The sequence below is a fragment of the Poecilia latipinna genome, unplaced genomic scaffold, assembly GCF_001443285.1.
Source record: "Poecilia latipinna isolate Pla-1442-1.1 unplaced genomic scaffold, P_latipinna-1.0 Scaffold2188, whole genome shotgun sequence".
Taxonomy (NCBI): domain Eukaryota; kingdom Metazoa; phylum Chordata; class Actinopteri; order Cyprinodontiformes; family Poeciliidae; genus Poecilia; species Poecilia latipinna.
Genome location: NW_015114804.1, coordinates 15,731 through 36,717, shown reverse-complemented (window position 1 = coordinate 36,717; position 20,987 = coordinate 15,731). Strand labels below are relative to the sequence as shown.

Sequence of the window (20,987 nt, the reverse complement as noted above, 5' to 3'; positions counted from 1 at the left end):
ATGTCTCATTATAGACCAGCCCTCATCACAGTTAGGTGGTCGATTGATGACATCACCTTAGCCCCGCCCACTTCCGACAGGAAGTCACCTGTTTTTTCTACTGTATGTCTGACTTTTACTCTCTAATTCATATGGGTTTCATCCTGTGCAGACTGACATAAAATGACATGATGATGAACTCTGTCAATGCCTACTGACCCGTGGGGGCGTGGCCAAATGGCAGTCCCTCGCCATATGCATACGATCGTCTCTTATTCACAAACGCATCATCCGATTTGCACCAGACTTTTTATGATTAACACTTGTGAACCTCTAAGGAGCCCAATAGAGTTTAATTGTAATATAACTCCACTACGCCCCCTAGGTTGATCAAACAGCTGTATCTCCTCGCTACATGGCCCAATCTGCTCCAGATTTTTGGTGCATCGCCAGGGAGCGCTGCTGAAGGCATCAAAGCGGATCGCCTGGTGGACAGGCGCGCGAGAGTCAGCGGTGTCTGGCGGGAGGCGGTGCTGGAACCCTCGCGGTGGCTATAGGCCTGAGCGGCGCTTAGCTGCGAGGGTCGCTTGAGGCTCCGCGGAGCTTTAATTATATATTATTTTTCCATGATGTCCCCTGACCTCACGTCACTGGTCCCCACCATGGTCCCCACAATATGGAAGATTTCTTCTTCACCAACACACTGCACGCCTGTTCGTGCACTGCTGCCTCTCACTGGTGGAGATGGTGTATGGCATTACTTAAATAAAGTAGTAAATAAATAAAGCCTTAAATAATAAGCCTTAATAATAAGCCGTAATAAATGATCCTTAAATAAAGCCTTAAATAATGTTTCAAATGCTAAGTTCATAAGTGCTTTGTAGACATCTTGCTGTAAAACTTTAGGATCAATTAAATTAAGAAATTTAAGACTAAACAAAATGGCAGACCAATATAATATTACCACATAAAGCTAATTTTTAAAGTTTAATCGGTAATACTTTTATAACAAATTTATGTCAGATCATGATTTCTTCAAGTTGTCATAACAAAGACATTTTGAATAATGTCAGCTTTGTATTAAAGGTGTCATGATTTACCGAATGACACTTTATGACAACAGTCATAAATATTCATGAAGACTTATTCATGTTCATGATAGGTGTTATGTCATGTCTATGACAGTGTCATGTCAGTCTTATTCACACCCCTTCACATAAAGTGTTACTGGAATATTTTTCAACAAATACTACATTGAGAGGATCCTTTGCTCCTTATGGGCCCCATAAGAAGAAATGTTGTTTAGGTTTAGGACTAGGGTATGAATTGAGGTTATGTTTAGGTTTAGGTTAGGATTAGGTTTAGTTTTAGGGTAAAGTAATGTGATAATCGCAAGCATAATTCTTTGAGTTCAAATAAAAAAAGGTAGCATCAAACAAAACTTTGAGAATCGCAACCAAAAACTAAGGCTCTCAACCAAAAAATTCTGACATGCGTAAATAAAAGTTTATTTTCTGCAAATAACTTTTTCACTTCATCAAACAAAAAGGAGTGATTTTAATTTTTTTTCTTTTTTTAAATTTAAACAAAAATTTTTCGTTTAAAAGAATGAATCATTTAAATTTTTACCACCTCTTGCATACCAGAGGGTGGCACTCAGAGGGAGGCTGAGTACCACCAGCGGCATCTACCACATTTTGAGAACCATGAAAATGCTAAAAAAAAACAAAAACAAAAAAAAAAACATGAAAAATCCTCTGCTATAAGGAAGGGTTTGTTGGAAATGATGGAGAAATCTTCTGACTGCTGTAAGAGCGCTGTCTTCACTTTCACAGCTCAATGATGCCATCTAGTGAAAACAAAAGGAATTGTATAATTCCAAAAATGTAGCATTGTACTGCAGACACAAACTACTTTGCCTCTAGATTTTCCAAAGATTGACAATGTTAAAAAGTGAAGGTTTTCCATTTGTGGAAGGATTAACTATACATGAGTCTGTTGTTGGATACGGGAATCCAGTTTGAGCTAACTGCAATGTTAGATGGGTCAGAGTTGTTGATGGGTCAGAGAGGAACATAAATTATGTCAAAACTGATAAAACTGGATTGCACCTAGTTTATATAAAAGTATTTTACTGTACCCTTTCCACATTTTGACAGGTCACAAAAACAAACTTCAATGCTGTTGGGATTGAAGACCAACATAAATAATTGTGAAATGTGAGGGAAATTGTTTAAAAACACAAACCTCAAAGATAAATTTCCATATGTCTAAATCAATACATTGTAAATACATTGTAGGACCACATTTCTAGACCTAGACACAAAGTAGTGTGTAGGTCTCTGTGTTTATCTCCATCTTTGCATCATGGCCTGTCAACTAACCCTGCTTTCAGCCACTTTATTTCTTGCATGTTCTTTCATGGTCCTGTTTGTTCTCTAATGTTCTCCAGCATTTCGTCATGGAACAGCTGCATTTATGCTGGGATTACATAACTCATAATTGGAGTCTATTCCTTTTGGCTTCATCCCATTAATAGAATATCTGTGACTTTAAATCTGTGTGTATGATTGGACTGTTGTCTCAAAGTACTAGTGTACTTTGAGAAGTTCTAGTGTACTTTGAGACACTAGTACTTTGAGACAACAAAGTACAAGTACTAGTACACTAGTACAACTAGTGTACTTTCAGACAACAACGTACTTCAAAGAACTGAAGTACTTTGAGACGACATGTGTTGGACATATATTAGACATGTATACATCGCTTACTGCCACGTGTCAGTAGGCGATGTATACACTATTCAATAAATTAGAACATATGTTCTGATGTGTCTTGCTTGTCAGATGTCTTTTGAAAACAACCTTAAGCAGGTATTAAATATGTTTAATTGAATTTCCATTCATATATTAAAATGTTCTTTTTTATTGGTTTTATGATATTCAAATTTTAAATGACATGTTTTCATTAAATGTAAGCAAAACATAACCATAATGAACAAAGACTTACAAACATCCATTTGTGTAATTAACATATAATGAGTTTAAGTGATAAAATTCCTGAAATGAATTTCAGTAATATTCTAATGTATTGAACAGATCTGTAATTGACTGAACTAAATGATTTCTACTGGGTTTTTTTTTATATCTGCCGCTTGGTTGAACCTGTGCAAAGCAGTTTGTGTTGTACTCATATGTCTAAATATTGTTCTAAATATTAAACTTCCTCTGCTATAAGGAAGGGTTTGTTGGAAAGGATGGAGAAATCCTCTGACTGCTCTAAGAGCACTATACAACTAGTGTACAGCGCTCTTACACTAGTTGTAAGAGTGCTGATTTCTGAAGGTTTTTAGTTGCACTGGATTTTATCTAGAAGTGTTGGATGAAAAGAGGCTGGGGACAAATTCATACCACACTTTTCAGAATTTCATTTACAAAAATGTTCACCTTACAATTAAGCCCAGATTTGTTTTGGTTTGTCACATACAATTTTAATAAAATACACTGATGTCCATGATGATTGTGACAAAAACATGGAAAAGTTCAAGCAATATGAATACTTTTTCCAGGTGCTGTATACAAAATCTTAGTTTCATGTCAAATTACATTAAACATTGTCAAGTAAGGATGATATATGGTCAGATCAAATCTTTTATTTGAAAACAAAAACAGATACACACATCATAGTGTATGATTTGCTTGTTTAGAATTTATTTCCTTAAGAAAAGAACCATTCACAACAGTAATGACTGAGCTAGGGTTATTTAGTTGCTGAGCAAAATCCTCTGACACAAAATTGAGAAGCAGGGGGAAAAAACAAGTTAGATTAAACAATTATGTATATTAAACACTAAAACATCTCAAGTCCAAACAGATCTGTGTAAAATCACTGACGCATTTCTAAATCTTTGGAAAGAGTTTGTGAAGGAAAGCGGTTCTGTAGCTCTGCTAGTTATAGAAGCCTCTCCAGTACCAGCAGGTGCAGTTAAGGCCGGCAGCTATGAGCAGGATGACCAACAGAGTGATGAACAGGCCGATGCCCAGGATGGTGGCCACAACAGCCCAGATGAGCGTCCTCTTGGACGTGTCGATCAGAGGGGACCTGAGGGCCATGCGGACCCTCCGCGCTCGCCGGCGGTCCTGGGGAGGATAGCGCGCCAGATTTACCCTCTCCATCTTTAGCGAACGAATCAGGCACGCTCTCTGGTGACTCAGCTGGTCGAAGGTGTGTTTGCCATGATAATGACCCATGCCACTCTGACCTGGAGAGGGTCCAGAACACAAGTAGAGTCAGGACTCAACAACAGAATCAGACTCATCTTTCAAATCTTTCAATTCCACTTCCCGGATCAAATCAAACCTTGTGCTTCTCTGTGGGAACCTGAGTTTCCTGCATCCTCCAGAGTTCCCCAAACACTTTCTATTTCCTTTTAGTTAATAAACCACCTCAAACTGCTTTCCCTGTGTGTCATATCTGCATGTGGGTCGGTTAAATCCAAAACTTGATGATGGATGGATGGATGGATGGATGGATGGATGGATGGATGGATGGATGGATGGATGGGTGGACTGAAAAGGAGAGATAAAAACACCTGTACTGTCCTTTTCCTCCTTTATTTCTATTTTCCCTAATCTAATTTGGAAAACCATAGGTGGAGCTCTCCAAGCTAAACTACATTGTGTCATTATGTAAATGATGTACACTACAGGACCAAATATCTACAAAGAGCTTTCTGAAGACATTCTTTCATTAGACTCAACAAAATTGCTTGTCATGATTCTCACCAACGCCTCCAAATGGGAGTGAGCTGACTGTGTAGTGCATCATGACATCATTAACTGTCACTCCTCCACTGGTGGTCTCCTCAATCATCCGTTTTATTGCCTTGGTCAGATGGGAGGAATCACAAGAGTCACATAGAGAAAGGTCCAAAAGTCTAAAAGTTGTTTTCTGTTTTGTGAGCCCCACCTTCTGGTCAGAACAGAAGATATAGAGAGCCAAGGGTTTCTCCCTCTCATTGATAAAGTTAATGGCATCCTCCATGTCGCTCACTGTGACTATTGGCAGGAGAGGGCCAAAGATCTCCTCCTGCATCAGCCTGGAGTGGGGGGGCACATCCTTCAGCACCGTTGGGGCTGTCAAAGGAAGAACACAGTTCATGAAACTGGAATGAAAACAGAAACGTGAACAGTGATTTAAAATGCCTCATCTTACCAATGTACCACTGTGAGGAATCACTCTGCCCCCCCACAACAGGAGTGTATCCCTCCATCAGACTCATGATTCTGTTGAAGTGCTCCTGGTTGATGATTCGGCCGTAATCAGGCGAGCATTTCGGATCAGCACCATAGAATTCCTGTGAAAAGTAAAAATATAAAGGGTTTCAATAAAGCTCTATACTGCCCAGTTTAACGTAAAACTAACAGCAGGTCAAAGTTGATGTGCTACCAGCAGAGTCTCTCGGATGAATTCAACCACCTGGCCCTGGATGCAGGGCTCACACAGAATATAGTCTGGAGCGATACAAGTCTGGCCACAGTTCACAAACTTCCCCCATGTGACGCGCCTGCAAACAGAACAGTCATTACTGGGAGAATCCTTGAAATGCTTTAGAAAGCAATGAAAGAACACGTAATGATGCCAGCTGAAGGTTCCAGTCAATACCAGCTTAAAAATTTTGAAGGAGCAATATTATGCAAAATGTACTTGAGCTATATATCTGTTTGGATCTTGGGTTGTTTGAGTTTGTTTTTGGTTTTGTTATTATTTGTTTGCATGTTTGTATGTTTGAGAAAGGATTTCCCAGAGAAAGGATTTCTCAAACATGCATGAAAGAATCAAAGCAAAACACCAGGTGTGTTTTTGATGAGGGACTAACACTATAACATGATGTAAAGCTCAAAAAAGTAGATTTTACATGATACTGCCCTTTTAAAAGTTGCAATCTAAAGATGGAAAAACCATCTGACTCTCTACCATGTGTTATTTGCCTAAAATCTCCTGGAAAGTTTGTAGTTTTTCTACATCAGTTCAGCAGTCAGCTTTGTCTGTGTGCTGGTGATGACAGTGTTACCGGCAGGCTGTCCTGACATCACAGTCTTTGTCGATGTAGCAGGGACTCTTCCCGCCCAGCTCCAGGGTTACAGGGGTGAGGTGGCGCGCTGCAGCCTCCATCACCAGTTTGCCCGCTGTGCTACCGCCCGTGTAGAAGATGTGATCAAACCTGAGCCTCAGCAGCTGCTGGGTCTCTGACACACCACCTGTCACTACTGGGTACAGATCCTGGAGGTAAACAAGATATTTTCTTCTCATTGAGTACTCAATGCTGTACTTGTTGAGTGAAATAAAGAAAAATCATGTTCAAGAATCAGGACTCAGCTATTCAGCTGGAGGGAGTAAAAACTTTCCATTAAACAGAGACAAATTAATCTCAGTGATAAGCTGTGCTATGTGGAAACTTAACAGCCTTTGAGTCCAGCATTATCTTATCAACACCAGCAGTGGGTGTTCAGACCTTGTCCAGATAGCAAGGCAGCAGTGCATGTAGCAGGAGGGACGAGCACTTGCTCAACTCGGACGGTTTCACCACAGCTGCGTTGCCTGTGAATGGAATGAAATCACAGAGTGACGCAGAGCAGGGACAGTAGGAGGATGAGAATGCTGGCAGGGGAGTGGGGGAGGGGTATCAAGTGAAGTTTGTACAGTTATTACAGGGTTCATACAAGTACATACATACTCCATGAACTTTTTCACATTTCATATTATTCCAGACAAAAACCTCATTAGATTAATTTAAAAAAAAGATTTTATCATCAACAAAATCCAACATGTAAGGGTGAAGGAAAATGGTACATAATTTTAAACATTTTTTAAAAATCAAAAATGTCAAAAGTTGTGGCATACATTTGCATTCAAACCTCCTTTACTCCAATACCACTCATTAAAATCCAGGCTGACCAATCAGTTTCTGAAGGCTCTGTAGTAAATAGAGCACACCTGTGTTTAACATAATATAAGTATAAATGCAGCTGTTCTGCACGTAAAGATCATTACACACTATAAAACAAATATCATCATAAAAACAGATGTGGGAAAAGTTCTGGAGAAGTTTAAAGCAGGGCCAGGTTCTAAAATAAAATAAGATGTAAACGTCTCACAGAGGTCTGATCAATCCATCATCTGAACATGGAGACAGGAACATGTGGAAGAATGAGTTCAGGCCAGATGAAACTAAAACATTAACTACAAATGCTCAACAGTAGTTGGCTGAAAACCAATACTACAAATCACCTCTTTACAGCTGCAGTATGTAACTTTTATAAACAATATGTTTTTACATATTTGTTAAAGCTGTCTCCACATTGTGGAAGTATAACATGAGACAGCTAATCTGAAAAAAAAAATGTAGCGCCTCTATATTCTCCTTGTGGTCCTACGGCCATCTGCAGAAATAGACTGCTCAGTCAGAAACAACCAATAAGAGCCAGGAGGAGGGTCTTAGAGCTGTCAATCACCCTTATGGACACCCCCTTGCTCTCTGTTATGCTACAGCTAGTTACCCACATCAAAACCAGAGGTGGATGCACAGGCTAGTAAACATGGATGAACAGTTTTTTGGTAATAGTAAGTTGTTTCTCCACCATTAGCACATTGAGCAGCCTGAACACAAGCCTGAAGATCAGTGGTAAGACCCTCCTCCTGACTCTGATTGGTTGTTTCTGACCAAATGATATATTTCTGCAGATGTTAGGGGACAGAAATACACCATTTTCTGTCCCCCGATTTTTCAGATTTTCTGTCTCATACCATGTAATGACAAAGTAGCAGTTTTAATAAATGTGTAAAAAAAAAAAAACATATTGCTTATAAGAGTTATAACATAGTGGTAGCAATGTCATAATTTGGGTCTGCTTTTCTTTAGCAGGGACAGGAAGCTAGCCAGAGTTGATGGGGGTGGAGCAGGTGTAGGGCAGTGCTGGAAGAAAACATGTCAGCACCTGCAGAAGACCTGAAACCCTAAACATACATCCACAGCTACAACAGCATAATGTAGATCTAAAGTCTTAGAATGGTCCATTCAAAGTCCACACCTAAATCAAAATGAGAAAGAACCCGTCTCCACTGCTCTAGAGTCCAGTGTTGATGTGCATCCAACAATTTGCATTGAATTTGTTGATGTAAACTTTGGGTTGCATGCTGAGTTTTTAGAAGCCAAAATCAGAAGCAGAAAGTAAAAAAGCTCCTACCCGCAGCAATGGCTCCAACCAGTGGAATCAGAGTTAGAGCCCAGGGGTAGTTCCAGGCCCCAATGATGAGAACCACTCCCAGGGGCTCTGGCTGAATGTAGACCTCGTCCGATATAGTAAAGAGGCTCTTTTCTACAGGACGAGGAGCAGCCCACTGTGCAAGCTTCTCTATGGCCAGCTTGATCTCATTCTCAATGCTGATCAGTTCCAGGAGAGGCGTGTCATACTGGCTCTGTGGAAAACCCAGCAGTCATGGAACCAAACCCAGCTATACACCACTCTTCTGTGTGTGTATGAACATGTATGTTTGGTGCTCCAGCGGTAGTCTGTCCCCTTACCCTGCTGATGTCTTGTTTGAGAGCAGTGGAAATCTCAGTCTCCTTCTCCATGATCATCCTCTGCAGGGCGTGAAGCTGCTGGAGTCTGAACTCTAGAGGTCGAGCCCTGCCACTGACGAAGGCCTCCTTGGCCTGCTGCAACAGCTGCCTTTCCATCCAGTCACCTGCTCAACGACAAGGCCCAGACCGTGGGTCTCCAGCAGTGGACAGGTTAGAACCAACAACCAACAACGCCCCAGCTGCAAGGAAACAGTGCTAGCCACTGTGCTGTCCTTTATTCCTTCAGTAGATATTTGAAATATTTTCTATTCTAACATTTACAGTTTTAAAAAGGCAAATTTTGAGGGATTTCAGTTTATTTTAAAAAAGAGGATAGGAAAATGCAAATATATTAGTTTAGCACCATTTTATTAAAGCAGTGTTTCCTAACCCTGGTCCTCAAGGCACACTGGCCTGCATGTTTTAGGTGTTTCCTTGCTTCAGCAGAGGTGATTTCAATTAGCAGGTCTTTGCTGAACTGCAATCAGCAGAATGACGTGCATTAAAGCAGGGAAATTTCTAAAACATGCAGGGCAGTGTGCCTCGAGGACCAGGGTTGGGAAACGCTGTATTAAAGTATTAATCAAAGTGCTTGTTGAGTAAAAGAATAAAATGGCTTCAAAAGATTTGCTTAAAACATCAGCCTTACATAAAGTAAACACAATGAAGCACAAGTGCTAAAATGTACTTTCTGAGAAAGCTGCTGGAAGTAATGAATGAAAAAGAAGACAGAGGTATCACCCCAGTCCTGCCACTGGCTCCGTGGAGCTCATGTTCTAATTCAGCTCATTGTGTTCTGATAACATCTTGACCTCTACCACTGCCTCTTCACCATCGGTTATACCATCTTAAAAATTAAAGTAATTAGTAAAGTTGCTGCAAGAACATACATGGGACTGATTTCATACACTTTATAGAACACTTAATAGTGTAAATTCAAATTGATTTGTCAATAAAAATGTCTTAGTAGTCATGATGTTTTTGTCCTTAATCGCCTATCTGACACTATCTTAGTTGCGTAAATAAATGAAGCTACATGTAAAAATGTATCTTAACCACTAATTGCCTGTTTAGAGAGCCAGGTTTATTACCCTTAGCGTCACTTCCATCTGTTGGGTTGAAAACTGAACTCAGGATTCTAGATCAAACCAATAATTCAGCCTGTACAATCCAGGCTTTTAGTGCGGTGAACCCCACATTTCTGTAGAAAAAAAGACTTTCAGACTCCACATAAGCATCGTTATAACATTATATATATTTTCTCAATAAAACAGTTTACATTAAATTGAGTCTGCATCCTCTCACCAACGTAGGCCAACTTAGACCATTTTTATCTGTTGCACTGCATCTCTCAGTTCTAAAATATTAATGTGACTGAGACTAAAGTGACTACGGAAGCCGGTCCATGAAGCGTGTCTACGTACCGAACTCACTGCAGCTGGACTGGAGCTTGATCTGGTCGGATATGAGTTGAATGTTCCCGTCCCGCTGTGGGGCTTCCTGCTCTCCAGCTGACCTGTGTGCGCCGTCTGCCACTGGCGCAGCTCTGGAGTCAGTTACCAAGTCTGCACCACTCCCCCCTCCCTCCCACCTTTTATTCAGCAATTACATGATACGGGAGCTGCTTTCTGGCTACTACTTTTACAGCCTTTAATGAGCAGTTCAGAGGTTACTGTTCTCTTTATAGCAAACCTTGGAAGGACACAGATGTCAGTTTGGATGGAAGGCCTTATGGAGGAAAAATGGTACAGAAAGAAAACAGTGAAGAAATTTTATTTTTTATTTTTTTTAATTAACAGGAAATGTGAGGACCAGCCTGAACTAAAGAGAGATTTTTATTAACTCTAATGGATTGCTATGGTAACATATTGCTGGACACTGACTCCTACAGTTAAATCACAAATGTGAGCATAAAAATGTAGAAGATTTTATATACTTGGTTTACACAAAACATCTTTAAAATGATAACTTCAATCATATGTCCTTCCAAATATAACTTGGACTTCCAAATATAAGTCCAAGTAGTCCAAGCATTTCAAATATGAAATGCATCTGACTAATACAGTGATGGACCAGACTGGATTCCAGCTGCAGATGACCTGCATCGACTGCTCAGCTTCAGTGCAGGAATCGCTGCAGGCAACAAGATACAGAAAACAGAAACATGGCTGAGCTGTTCCAGATGAGTACAACAAACATGGACGTCAACAACAGTGGAGCTGACCAGAACAAAGGAGGCCTTCAACCAAGGGCAGTGAGGCATGTTGGGTAATTAAAAGGAGGGTAGATGTGTGGGCAGGTTTTCCGGACAAAAACACATTGTCTCTCAGAGACAAAGCCATTGCTGTATGAGGGGACAGCATGTACTTGTCCGATTAACATGGAAAATGATTTGATAATATTTATAAAGTTGCTAACAGAATTTACTGTGTGTAAAACTAGCTGCTTTACTATTGATAATCCTGAGCAGAATTATTGCTTTTGGAACTAGGCTCCAATAAATAACTCTCCTGTGGTGCCAGCACTGATTAGTACTTTGGATGACACAATAGAATAACTTTGTTAATTATTAACAATAAATTATTGAAGAAAAGATAACATTCAGATATTTTATGCAAGAAACCACTACTGATATCTAATGGTTGTTCACCAGTTAGAGACGTTTGTGGTGATAAGCTTACATAATCCACATCTGACAGAGAAATGTCATTGTTTATCCAACTCTAACGTACATCCATCCATTGTCATACACGCTTATCCCTAGTGGGATTGGGAGGGGTACTTGGTGCCTATATCCAGGGGTCAACAGGCGAGAGGCGGGATTACCCTGGACAGGTCACCAGTCCATCACAGGGCAACAGAGAGAGACAGAACAAACAATCATGCACACACACAACTAAGGAGAATCTGACAGTTATGTTTTTAAGCTGTGGGAGAAAGCTGGAGTACCTAGAGAGAACCCACACATGCACAGGGAGAACAGCCCCAACTCTAACACCTAAAGTGAAAACCATCATTGGTCAGATTTATAGGTTTGAAAAAGGTAAATTGATCTCTGGCCAATTTCCCTCCATCTTTAATCTGCTTGAAATATCGCATTAAATATAATCAAACAAGATGAAATATTGTAATTGACAGACAAAACAATAGCAAATCTAACCAGAGTATATATTAGTCTGATGATTAATATCAAAAATATTAATCATTGATGATTAATTGATGATTTGATATTAATCATTTGATGATTAATATCAAAAATATTAATCATCAGAATGAAAATTATCAAGTTCATTTGAATTCATGATTAATTGATTCATTGCTAATTGCAACAGGCATGGCAGTTTTCTTTTACCTGCACCACAAAGGCTGCAAGGCAAGTCAGCATAGCCAACATAGCCATGTTGCGCAGCTTCTGCACATTAAGCTGTGAAAGTAAGAAGCGGCGGGCCCAGCGTGGGGTGGGAGGGGGATTGCATGTCGTTCAGCCCCTTCATTTTGAGTTATTTGATCATGCAACTGCGAAGGTTGCTGAGCTGTTCAAAAGTGTGGCGGCCTCGGTACCGGCCCATACCGCTGTGACCTGAGGAACAGAACATTGAAAGTCAGAGTGAAAACCTTGTGATGAATGGTGATCAGCAGGAAGACAGACAGCCTACACGCTCCAACTCCTCCAAACGGCAGAGTGCTGTCCAGGAAGCGGACGATACAGTCATTGGCCACCAGGGCTCCACTAGACATCTCAGCTAGCACTTTTTCGATCAGATATTTAAAAGATATTCCTTTAGCATTAAGAAGAGGAAAACATCCGCCTGCAGGCCAAGCATTTACCTTGGCATTGTGGGAAAACACATAGAGAACTAATGGCTTCTCTCTCTCATTTATGAAGTGGATGGCCTCATCCATACACTATGATGATGGGCAGTAGTGGTCCAAAGATCTCCTCCTGCATCATTCTGGAGTCACCCATTACATTTTACAACACTGTGGGACCTGAACAAAACAACAACATATGGTAAAAGATAACATCCTGTCTGTTTATGGTCTCCTTAGATTCCCAAGTTCTTAAATCCATAACACATTTATGCCGTGTTTAGCAGGATGCATCGAGGCTAAACATGCCCTGGCTGAAAGCACCATTCTAAACTCTTTACGGTCTGGTTAAATTCTAAATCCTTTTCCGTGAAGACAGTCCAAGCATTTCATAGGATAACACAATCCTAAAAACTGCACATATAACAATTGATTAAGATTATTTGTCAGTTAATTTTATTAAATTAAAATTAGTGCCAGTTGATTAACTTGTAAAGTCTGCTTAACTCTCCTGTTATATTCGATTCTGAGGTACAGCAATAATGTTCCTACATCAATTTGACCCGTGGAGTGTTTAATCATGCAATAGTGTCAGAAACAAAAAAAAAAAATCCTCCAAAACATTTTTGTATCTGATTATTAACTCCAATACTAACCGTTTCAATCAATATCTGTACAATTATGTTTTTTTATTTCTCACAAATAAAGGATCAATGACGACAATTTACTACATTTACATAAATGTAGTTTATGTAAACGCAAACTACATTTACATAAATATAAAAAAAACTACATATTTTATGTAGTTTTTTATGTGAACTACATAAAAAAATGTAATTTACATTTTTTATGTCCACTGAAAAAATCTACACACAAAAAAAACAATAACTATCCTTGAAATTGATCTTTTGTAATTTTTTTTATATTACATTTTGAGTTTTCTTTTTTTCCAATAGGTGATCTTTATAATTGAACTTGAGACACGTATTCTGTTCCGAGTCAAATTGACACTGATTAAAATCAAGACAAATGAGTCATGCAGAGAGTATTTATGTTTTCCCTCCACTTCTGCTGAGTGTCCACTCAGTGTGGGTGGAGTTTGTTCACGGGAACAGAAAAGGTTCCCGTCAAAAGTTGTATGAATACCTGCCTTCTCGCAGTTTCCTAGTGAAGTAAAGAGAATAGTAAGAAAATGGGCTTGTGTGTGCATGTATGTGTATGGTGTGTGTGTGTGGTAAAATATGTCTCATAGTTGCAAGGAAACATATAGAATTGGAATTTTTTTTACCCTTTTCACCCTTCAACTTGACTGCATAGATACCCGAATAGTATTTATGTGATATGTAGATGCTGGGGGTTTTGCAAATTTGTAAAATGAACCATTTTCAATTTATATGTAGAGTGTACTTATTAAGACAAATAGAAATAGTTTCAAGCAGAAAAAATACTTCCAACTATTTCTTTAAAAAATGTTAAACTTTAAAACAGGTCGATTTGACTCACAACTTAAGAGGATGGCTAAGATCTTCTCTGTTGTAGTCCAGAAGAGGGCGCCACTGGTTATCTTTAAGCAGAGCTAGTTACCACAGAAATAAAGCAAAACGCTTTTGTCATGTTAAAACCACACTCTTCAGTTTAAACAATTACTTTCACATTGCTCTATATTTATTCTTCGTACATTTTAATTTTTATCCCTAATTTAATTTCCAGACTAATTTGTTTGAATTGATGTATAAGGTACAGCAATAATGTTTATGGATACATAAGAACATTTGGTATAAATACTTTACACAGCACCGCATATTGTTTGATTTATACAAATATACACCTAAACCTTTCAATGTGAGATAAAAAGATCCTAGAATATTTGCCAAGGCCTATTACACTTCGAAACACATCAAAACTGGCTAACATGAAGCCTTTAAGATGGCCTTCTTTAAAGGAATGATCTCATTCTCATGGTGAACTATGCTTGAAATCCTATGTCTGCCCTACTACATTAAGTACAGATGCCCCAGAGTTCCAGGAATATCTGAACAAATCACTTCCCTATCTAGCCCTGAGATTCATCAGCATCACCACCAAACACAGTGATGCACCCCTCCATGACACCCACGATTCTTTAAACTGGTGCTGGTTAATGATGCACCCGTAGTCATCATTGGTCTTTGGGCTGTTAGTGTAAAACTCCTGCAGTGACCCAGAGATGAAGGGTTTGAGGCATTAAAATACAATAAAACATCTTTAACATCCTTGTCATAAACAGAAAATCAAATGTAATAAGAACAGGGGTGTAGTGGGGCATAAAAATCAAGGTTTGGTACATACTTTAATGTTCAAGCTAATAAAGCTCACAGCATGAAATGAAACATTTGGTGAGGCTTTTTTGTCTCGTCAGCAAACATTAAGGCAAAGATAATGGGCTTTTTTTTTTTTTTGAATGAGTCATACACAAGGTCCATGAAGTTATCTGCAGGAACCACAAAGAAATTGATGTTAAAGCCCAAGGATCTGATCTTCAAAGATTACAAATAAGGAGTGCTAAATTTCTTTTGTAAAAGCATTCATACGAGCCCATAAAGGAACTCTGAAGTAAAGAATTCTTATTTGTTTTATCTTTAATATTCATTTGATGGTTGTTTGTTCTCTGGTGTTTGTTAATATTCATTTCTATTTGTTTATTAACATGACACAATATTAAAGTTTAATCATGGTGTTTTTTGTTTTATTACATAAATATTGTCAGCAGACTAGCTGCACTAATCCGTCGCTCGTTGGCCTGCACAATATGTGGAACATGCAGCAGACTTATAATTTGTGCCATATTTTTAGGCACAGAGCATCCAGACATAACGGAATAACTTTGATCATGATTGTCTGGGCATGTATAAATATTTGTACCAGATGCCTAAAAAGTTACTGGTTTACAAATAATCTGTACCCATTTGTAGCCAAAGCATACATTTATTGTTTGGTCCTCAGTTTATGCATAAATCTTGATTTAACCATTAAATATATGATGCAACAATGAGAAAACATTGAACTCAAATGGGCATGAACATTTCAAGGCACTGTGGGTATGTGAAATCAGTAAATAATGACACTTTTAATGAGAAGTTGCTTTAAAAGTTGGATTAGAAGTCCCTTAAAAGTGCCAAGATTGCATTATTTTGTAAATAATGACACTGTAATGCAAAATTGGCACTTTTGATGGACTTTTAATCCAATTTTTAAAGTATCTTTGCATTAAAAATGTTATTTACCGAATTAAACTTCATGACAAACATCAGACATTCATAAAGACTCCTCGTGTTTATGACAGTGTCATGTCAGTTTTATGCACACCCCATCAAATAAAGTGTTACCAAAATGGTAATATATTGAAAGCACAATGTAATTTGTTTCACCTGGAAAGTGTTGTAATTGATCCTTCTGTGTTCTGTAGCCTGATGTGTTTGCAGTACTTTACCTGCTGCAAAAAAACACACATTTTGAGAAAGCAAACTTGGCTGCTCACAAAACATCTGTTAATAACTACACAGAATAAAGTTCGTAGCAACTAGTCTGAAAGCAAGCTACCTTCAATAAGTTCTTCTGCCTCTCCCACCAGCAACAGTTTGCTAATACTTTAGTATAAAGTTCCAAACATGCCGATGGCTGAGGCCAGCAATTTGTGCTTTAAAATGTCAAACAAAGAAGGAGCCAATCAGTGAATGCAATTTTTCTACATGTTGGTTTCCTCACCAACCATAGCAGAAACAGTCTTCAGGCAGTGGGTCCTGTCTTCAGGGCGGGGTGGGTTCTTAGTTCCCCACTCCTTACAGTCCTTGTTTCTTCAGCTGTAAAGATCCATATCCACCCAGCAGAGAAATAACAGAACCAGTATTCTTCCACAAGTAGCATTCTATTGATCATCCCTGTCACTGCAAAATAAGGCTGCATAAACATGCAGTGGTGCAAAAAATAGATATAAAGCTATAATGCTTAAGGGCACTGTGTTAAAGGGGCGCCAAAGCAAAGGCTATTTCGGCACTAAATTTCCCAACCGCTCCCCCCCAAACAAAGGTACTCCAGTTTACAACCAAGAACATGCTTGTTCCATTTGAATCGTGATGTCATCTGATAACAGGGAGTTAAAGAAATGGCTATGGGATCCAGCTCGGCTCTTATAGGATGTTGGATAAAAAGTGTTAGGAGTCTAATGGCAATGGTTCTATTCATTATGCAAGGAAGATTACATTATGTTTCAGACAGAGAGACGAAAGTTGTTTTCAGAAAGTGTAAATTTTAGGTTTTGAGAGAGCTTACCTTCAGAAAGATTTAGTAATAATGAGATATTTCTGATACATAAAACATAAGGCAATCATCATGCCAGTTAATAGTCCACCTTTTATGAAACTTATCACTTCTCTACATGCCAATATAACCCACATCCTCCTCGTGAGATGCTCAACATTAGTAGGTATATGTACTTCAGTTATAATATGAAACATAAAAACATAAGCTTGTTATTGGATAAAAAAAATTAAAGCAATTTTTTCTAAGCTTATAAAGAAAATTAACACACATTTTGATTTATTTTAATTACAAACACTGTAATTGAGTTCCATCAAGAACAAAGGGAGACTGCTTTGAATCAAAGGAGTAGAACGTTAACATTTCACTTTGCAAATCTGGTGCTCAGTCAGTCTAATAACAGTTGTGACCGACTTCAATAGGCATTCAGTTCAAGCTGGAGAGGTGCAAAACAACAGGGTAGATACATTCAACATTCTCGAGGTTCTACAGGGTCAGATACAGAGTTGGTACCCATGCTTCATCTAAAACGCTCCATGTTTTAATACAGTCCAAAACTATGCAGATTGTGTCCCCCCCACTCTCACCTCATCAGTTCCCTCTTTAGTTTGTATGCAGTAAAAGGCTTCATGTTGATCAGAGGTCATGGCAAAGAGTAGGGAATAACTCACACAGGGATATGTTTAGATAAAGAACAGTACATCTGGAATATAGGTCCTGAAACTCCTCAGAGTTTTTCTTTTTACACAGATAAACATGTTCACACCTCCACAGAGTAGGCCTGTGTTTGCTTTCAGGAGAAGGCACCTCCTGCTCTATCTAGATAGTACTGACCTTAATGCACACCTGGCAGCTCTCACATAGTGTTTGGAGCGCAGCACATGACTTCAGAGGGAGGCAGGGGGACGCATGAGAAAACTCTGAATCCAGAGTGGGAGGAAATGATGGACGGGTTGCCTTCTAAATGAGCTAAAGAATGTGATCTCAACAACAAGCAGTCCTGGTAGAAAGATTGGAGCTGCCATGAGTTTTGTTGCAATTTTTGGCACACGCCAGGTGTGCCAAAGATTGGTCTTCTTATCAAACCCTTGGCAAACACAAATACAAGCAATAGAAATTAATCTATCTACATATAAAGATTTGTGCTCTTTGACTGATAGGCTGCAGCCACTGCCGCCCTCAGGAAGATCTCACAAACACAGGGCCCCCTCAAAAAGGGGAACCCTGACATGCAGCACATTCAGATATATACAAGTTTACAAACAAGTTTAGTTTTATTAAAAATGAGCTACAGTGCTGATGAGACAAAAAGCTACATTTGATAAGTTTTTGTCTTCTTTAGGAAAATTAATCTTATTGTTGGAACTTGTGATGTAATGCAACAGATCAGCTTCACTTCAGCAGGGTTTGCAGTGGACAGCGCGCTGGCTGCAGGAGAAGGACAAGCATCCACTCAACACATCTGGATGCTCATGTGAGAAGATTCAGTCCCTCCTAACCGAACCCCACCTTGACTACACCTTACTGTCAGCTACATGATCAACAAGACAGAAGCAAAGCTTTCAAAATGTTGCTCTGTTTTTCAAAATGTTGCTCTGTTATTAATAGAAAAAAGGTCAGAGGCCTTAAAATAGCTGCAAACTGCAGCCCACTCATCCAATTGAACATATGTATATGTGAGGACTTATTGATCATGCATCAGGGTGAGTAAAAGAGTGATGAGAAAAGCGTCCACCCCGTCTTCACATTATTCTTCCCATTGTCCCCTCCTCCTGTTCTTTAATAAAGTGCTGGAGTTTAAAACACAAAGTTAAAACAAAGTGATTACAAATCTACAGTATCCTTTGCTCTCATGGCTGTCGGGTTCATGTAACAGAAGCTCGTGTTTTTTTTTCCTTTTTGTCCATTGAGATGGTTTTCCTTCATCTGTAATACTTGAGGTTTTCTTGAAAGGCAGAGAAGTCTGTTAATTTCCAAATAAATACACTAAAACTGAAACAAGAGTAAAGATCACCGATTCAATCTCATATTTGTTTCTCCAACCAGAGCTCAAGTCTTTTTAGTCCACAGCACTGTCTCAGAGTCCTGTGAATCCTCTTTGTTCCTGCTAGAAACCGATAATATCCAGGATTTCTAAGGTAACCTGATGGGATGTCCCCATCATATTAAAAATCATCTTTAAAAGAATGCTTTGATGTCCACATCTGTTTTACCATTTTCTTGATTTGTTGTCATCTTTGGTTGGAATAATGTGCATCACTCAGAGCTCAGTCTGCAACACAGACTGAGCGCCCCAGAATTAGATTAAAAATTCTGCCGTTATTTAAACACAGCCAGTACAACAAACTGATGACGAACGGCCACAAAAATTCTCTCCAAAACAAAGAATGAACAAATGAAAAGTGCTTGAGCTGCTACAGGAAGGAACAGGAAGCTGGGAGAGTGTTCCTCAGTTCCAGAGTCTCTTTAGGGTGTGGTCCCGCTATGGGGGTCAGGTGGCGCCTGCTACTCATACAGTGTCACTGTACAGTAACACAAAGAGGAGATCCTGCGTTCCACACTGGCTTTATCTGCAACACACACAGAGACACCTGTTAGTAACCAGATTAAAAACAATTCAACTGACTATGGAAATATTTAAACAAAAGTTATTGTGTCCACAAAGAAAAGGCAAAATTATTTTGGTTAACTTAGAGAAAATGGTATCTGGATTTATTTGGGAACAGCGAAAAAGCACAATGTCTAATTTGGAAATAGAGAAACAGATGAGAAGCAGGTAGGTTGAATTTTGAGGACAACTCTGAAAAACAAAGAAACAAACCATTTTTGTAGAGATCCCTCATTGTACTAATGCCTCTCTCATGCCAAATTCTGTAGCCAACGTTAGTGGTCGCGTGAGAAAAAATAAGATTTTTTAATAACGGCATTTTATTAGAGGGAGACATAAATTTAAAATGGGACCTAAATTGTGACCAAATCTGAAGTGTAGAGAGCACTATAGAATTTGTAGTAACAGAGGATAATTTCATTGGTAGTGATGAATAGATAATTAAGGCAGGTTAAAGAGATGTAGAGATTGATTGAATTTCAAGTTCACACCAGATCAGATTAGGTGAATCTAGCCAATAAATCAATTTAGAAGTGACAATTATGATTAAAAAAAAAAGACACACACACGAAATCTGGAACAAAATACAATCAAGCTTTTAAGTTTTTAAAATAGATCGCACTTTTATCAAATACAGGATTTATGAAAATCTTTTGACCAAACAAGTTAGCCTCTGGGTTGAGAAACTGGTCTAATGGACCATCTCATATTCATCAATTAATTGAAGACAAAAATTCCAAAACCTTTGAGCAGATGAAAAGTGAATTCGGTGTCCCCAAGACAGACTTCTATAGATATTTACGACTTGGAAGCTTTGTGAGGACACACAACTGGACTAATCTTCAATAAGTTTTAACGGACATACAAAGAGTAAAGGGAAACCAAAAAGTAATTAAAGTATGATCTGTTTCTGTCCATAAATATAAAGCAGAAATGGGAGACTGAACTGCAGGAGCCCATAAGAGGAGACACATGGGAAGAAATATGTACTGGAGCGCAATAAGCCACAAATTCTAATACATGGAGAGAATTCAAATGGAAAGTAATCGTCTTGTTTTTCAGAACGCCAGTAATAACTAATAAAATGAGCCCAACACAACCCAGTTCATGCTGGAGAAACTGGGACACAAAACACAAACCATACTCATATCTTCTGGTCTTGTCCTAAACTAAGTGTATTCTGGGAGATCTTTGAAGCTTGCAAGGCAATTTTCAGAAGAGATGCTCCAAAAATGCCCCTTGTGGCAGTGTTGGGAGAAATACTCAGAGGAATTGATAGGAAGGGTGATGGATATCTGCTAATTCTGTTGCTCACAGCAGCATTGAAATGCATAACCATCAAGAGGCCCTGGATCCACCATGGATCCAAAGAGTCTGGAACATTTATGTGATGGAGGAAATTACATACTCTTTAAGGCTTCAAAAAACAGTTCTTAGAATAAGATGGAGCCTAGTCATGCCCTTATTAGTACAGTGACATACTTAGAAACTTCTTTGTTGTGTTGTATTTATTGTTTAAAGTCAGTATTATTCCTGACTCATCTCCTTTTGTCACATCCGTCCACCTATCTATCTGAGAGACAGAAGAATATAATTGTGGAAAAGTGTCAGCTAAACATAAATAAAAACTAGAGGTGTGCCGATCAATCGGTCACCGATCATAATCGGGCT

General features: G+C 38.9%; 2 protein-coding genes and 1 long non-coding RNA gene across 5 annotated transcripts in view; all 3 read right to left on the bottom strand.

The window, feature by feature from the left end:
* Positions 1-3,616: 3,616 nt before the first annotated feature.
* On the bottom strand, positions 3,617-10,150 carry LOC106936651 (fatty aldehyde dehydrogenase-like). 2 transcript variants are annotated; one of them, XM_015017785.1, is made up of 10 exons: positions 10,027-10,150; positions 8,564-8,727; positions 8,226-8,457; positions 6,494-6,579; positions 6,053-6,261; positions 5,428-5,545; positions 5,194-5,335; positions 4,948-5,114; positions 4,764-4,869; positions 3,617-4,240 (listed from the first exon to the last, which is right to left on the bottom strand). In XM_015017785.1, the coding sequence occupies exons 2-10, from the start codon at positions 8,717-8,719 to the stop codon at positions 3,927-3,929; spliced, it is 1,530 nt and encodes a 509-aa protein (XP_014873271.1). In that variant the 5' UTR covers positions 8,720-8,727; positions 10,027-10,150; the 3' UTR covers positions 3,617-3,926. The 2 variants fall into 2 exon arrangements, with proteins under 2 accessions (XP_014873271.1, XP_014873272.1); XM_015017786.1 differs by having other exon boundaries at positions 4,764-4,863; positions 10,027-10,149.
* Positions 10,151-10,393: 243 nt separating this feature from the next.
* On the bottom strand, positions 10,394-12,043 carry LOC106936649 (uncharacterized). The gene is made up of 2 exons (XR_001422180.1): positions 11,955-12,043; positions 10,394-10,735 (listed from the first exon to the last, which is right to left on the bottom strand). It is a non-coding gene; the product is annotated as an uncharacterized LOC106936649 (long non-coding RNA).
* Positions 12,044-16,725: 4,682 nt separating this feature from the next.
* The window catches only part of ulk2 (unc-51 like autophagy activating kinase 2), a 19,937-nt gene continuing 15,675 nt past the window's right edge, over positions 16,726-20,987 (bottom strand). For both annotated transcript variants that reach the window (XM_015017784.1, XM_015017782.1), the window contains exon 14: positions 16,726-19,278. In XM_015017784.1, coding sequence (XP_014873270.1) covers positions 19,214-19,278 — 65 coding nt within the window. In that variant the 3' untranslated portion in view covers positions 16,726-19,213. The remainder of the gene's footprint in view (positions 19,279-20,987) is intronic.

Bases quoted from the DNA above. Each gene is read 5' to 3' on its own strand.
- LOC106936651 (XM_015017785.1), bottom strand. From the start codon at position 8,719: ATGGAAAGGCAGCTGTTGCAGCAGGCCAAGGAGGCCTTCGTCAGTGGC. The intron at 8,458-8,563 runs GTAAGGGGACAG...GGTTTTCCACAG, and splicing joins TCAAACAAGACATCAGCAGG to AGCCAGTATGACACGCCTCT. The intron at 5,546-6,052 runs GTAACACTGTCA...TTCTGTTTGCAG, and splicing joins GATGTCAGGACAGCCTGCCG to GCGCGTCACATGGGGGAAGT.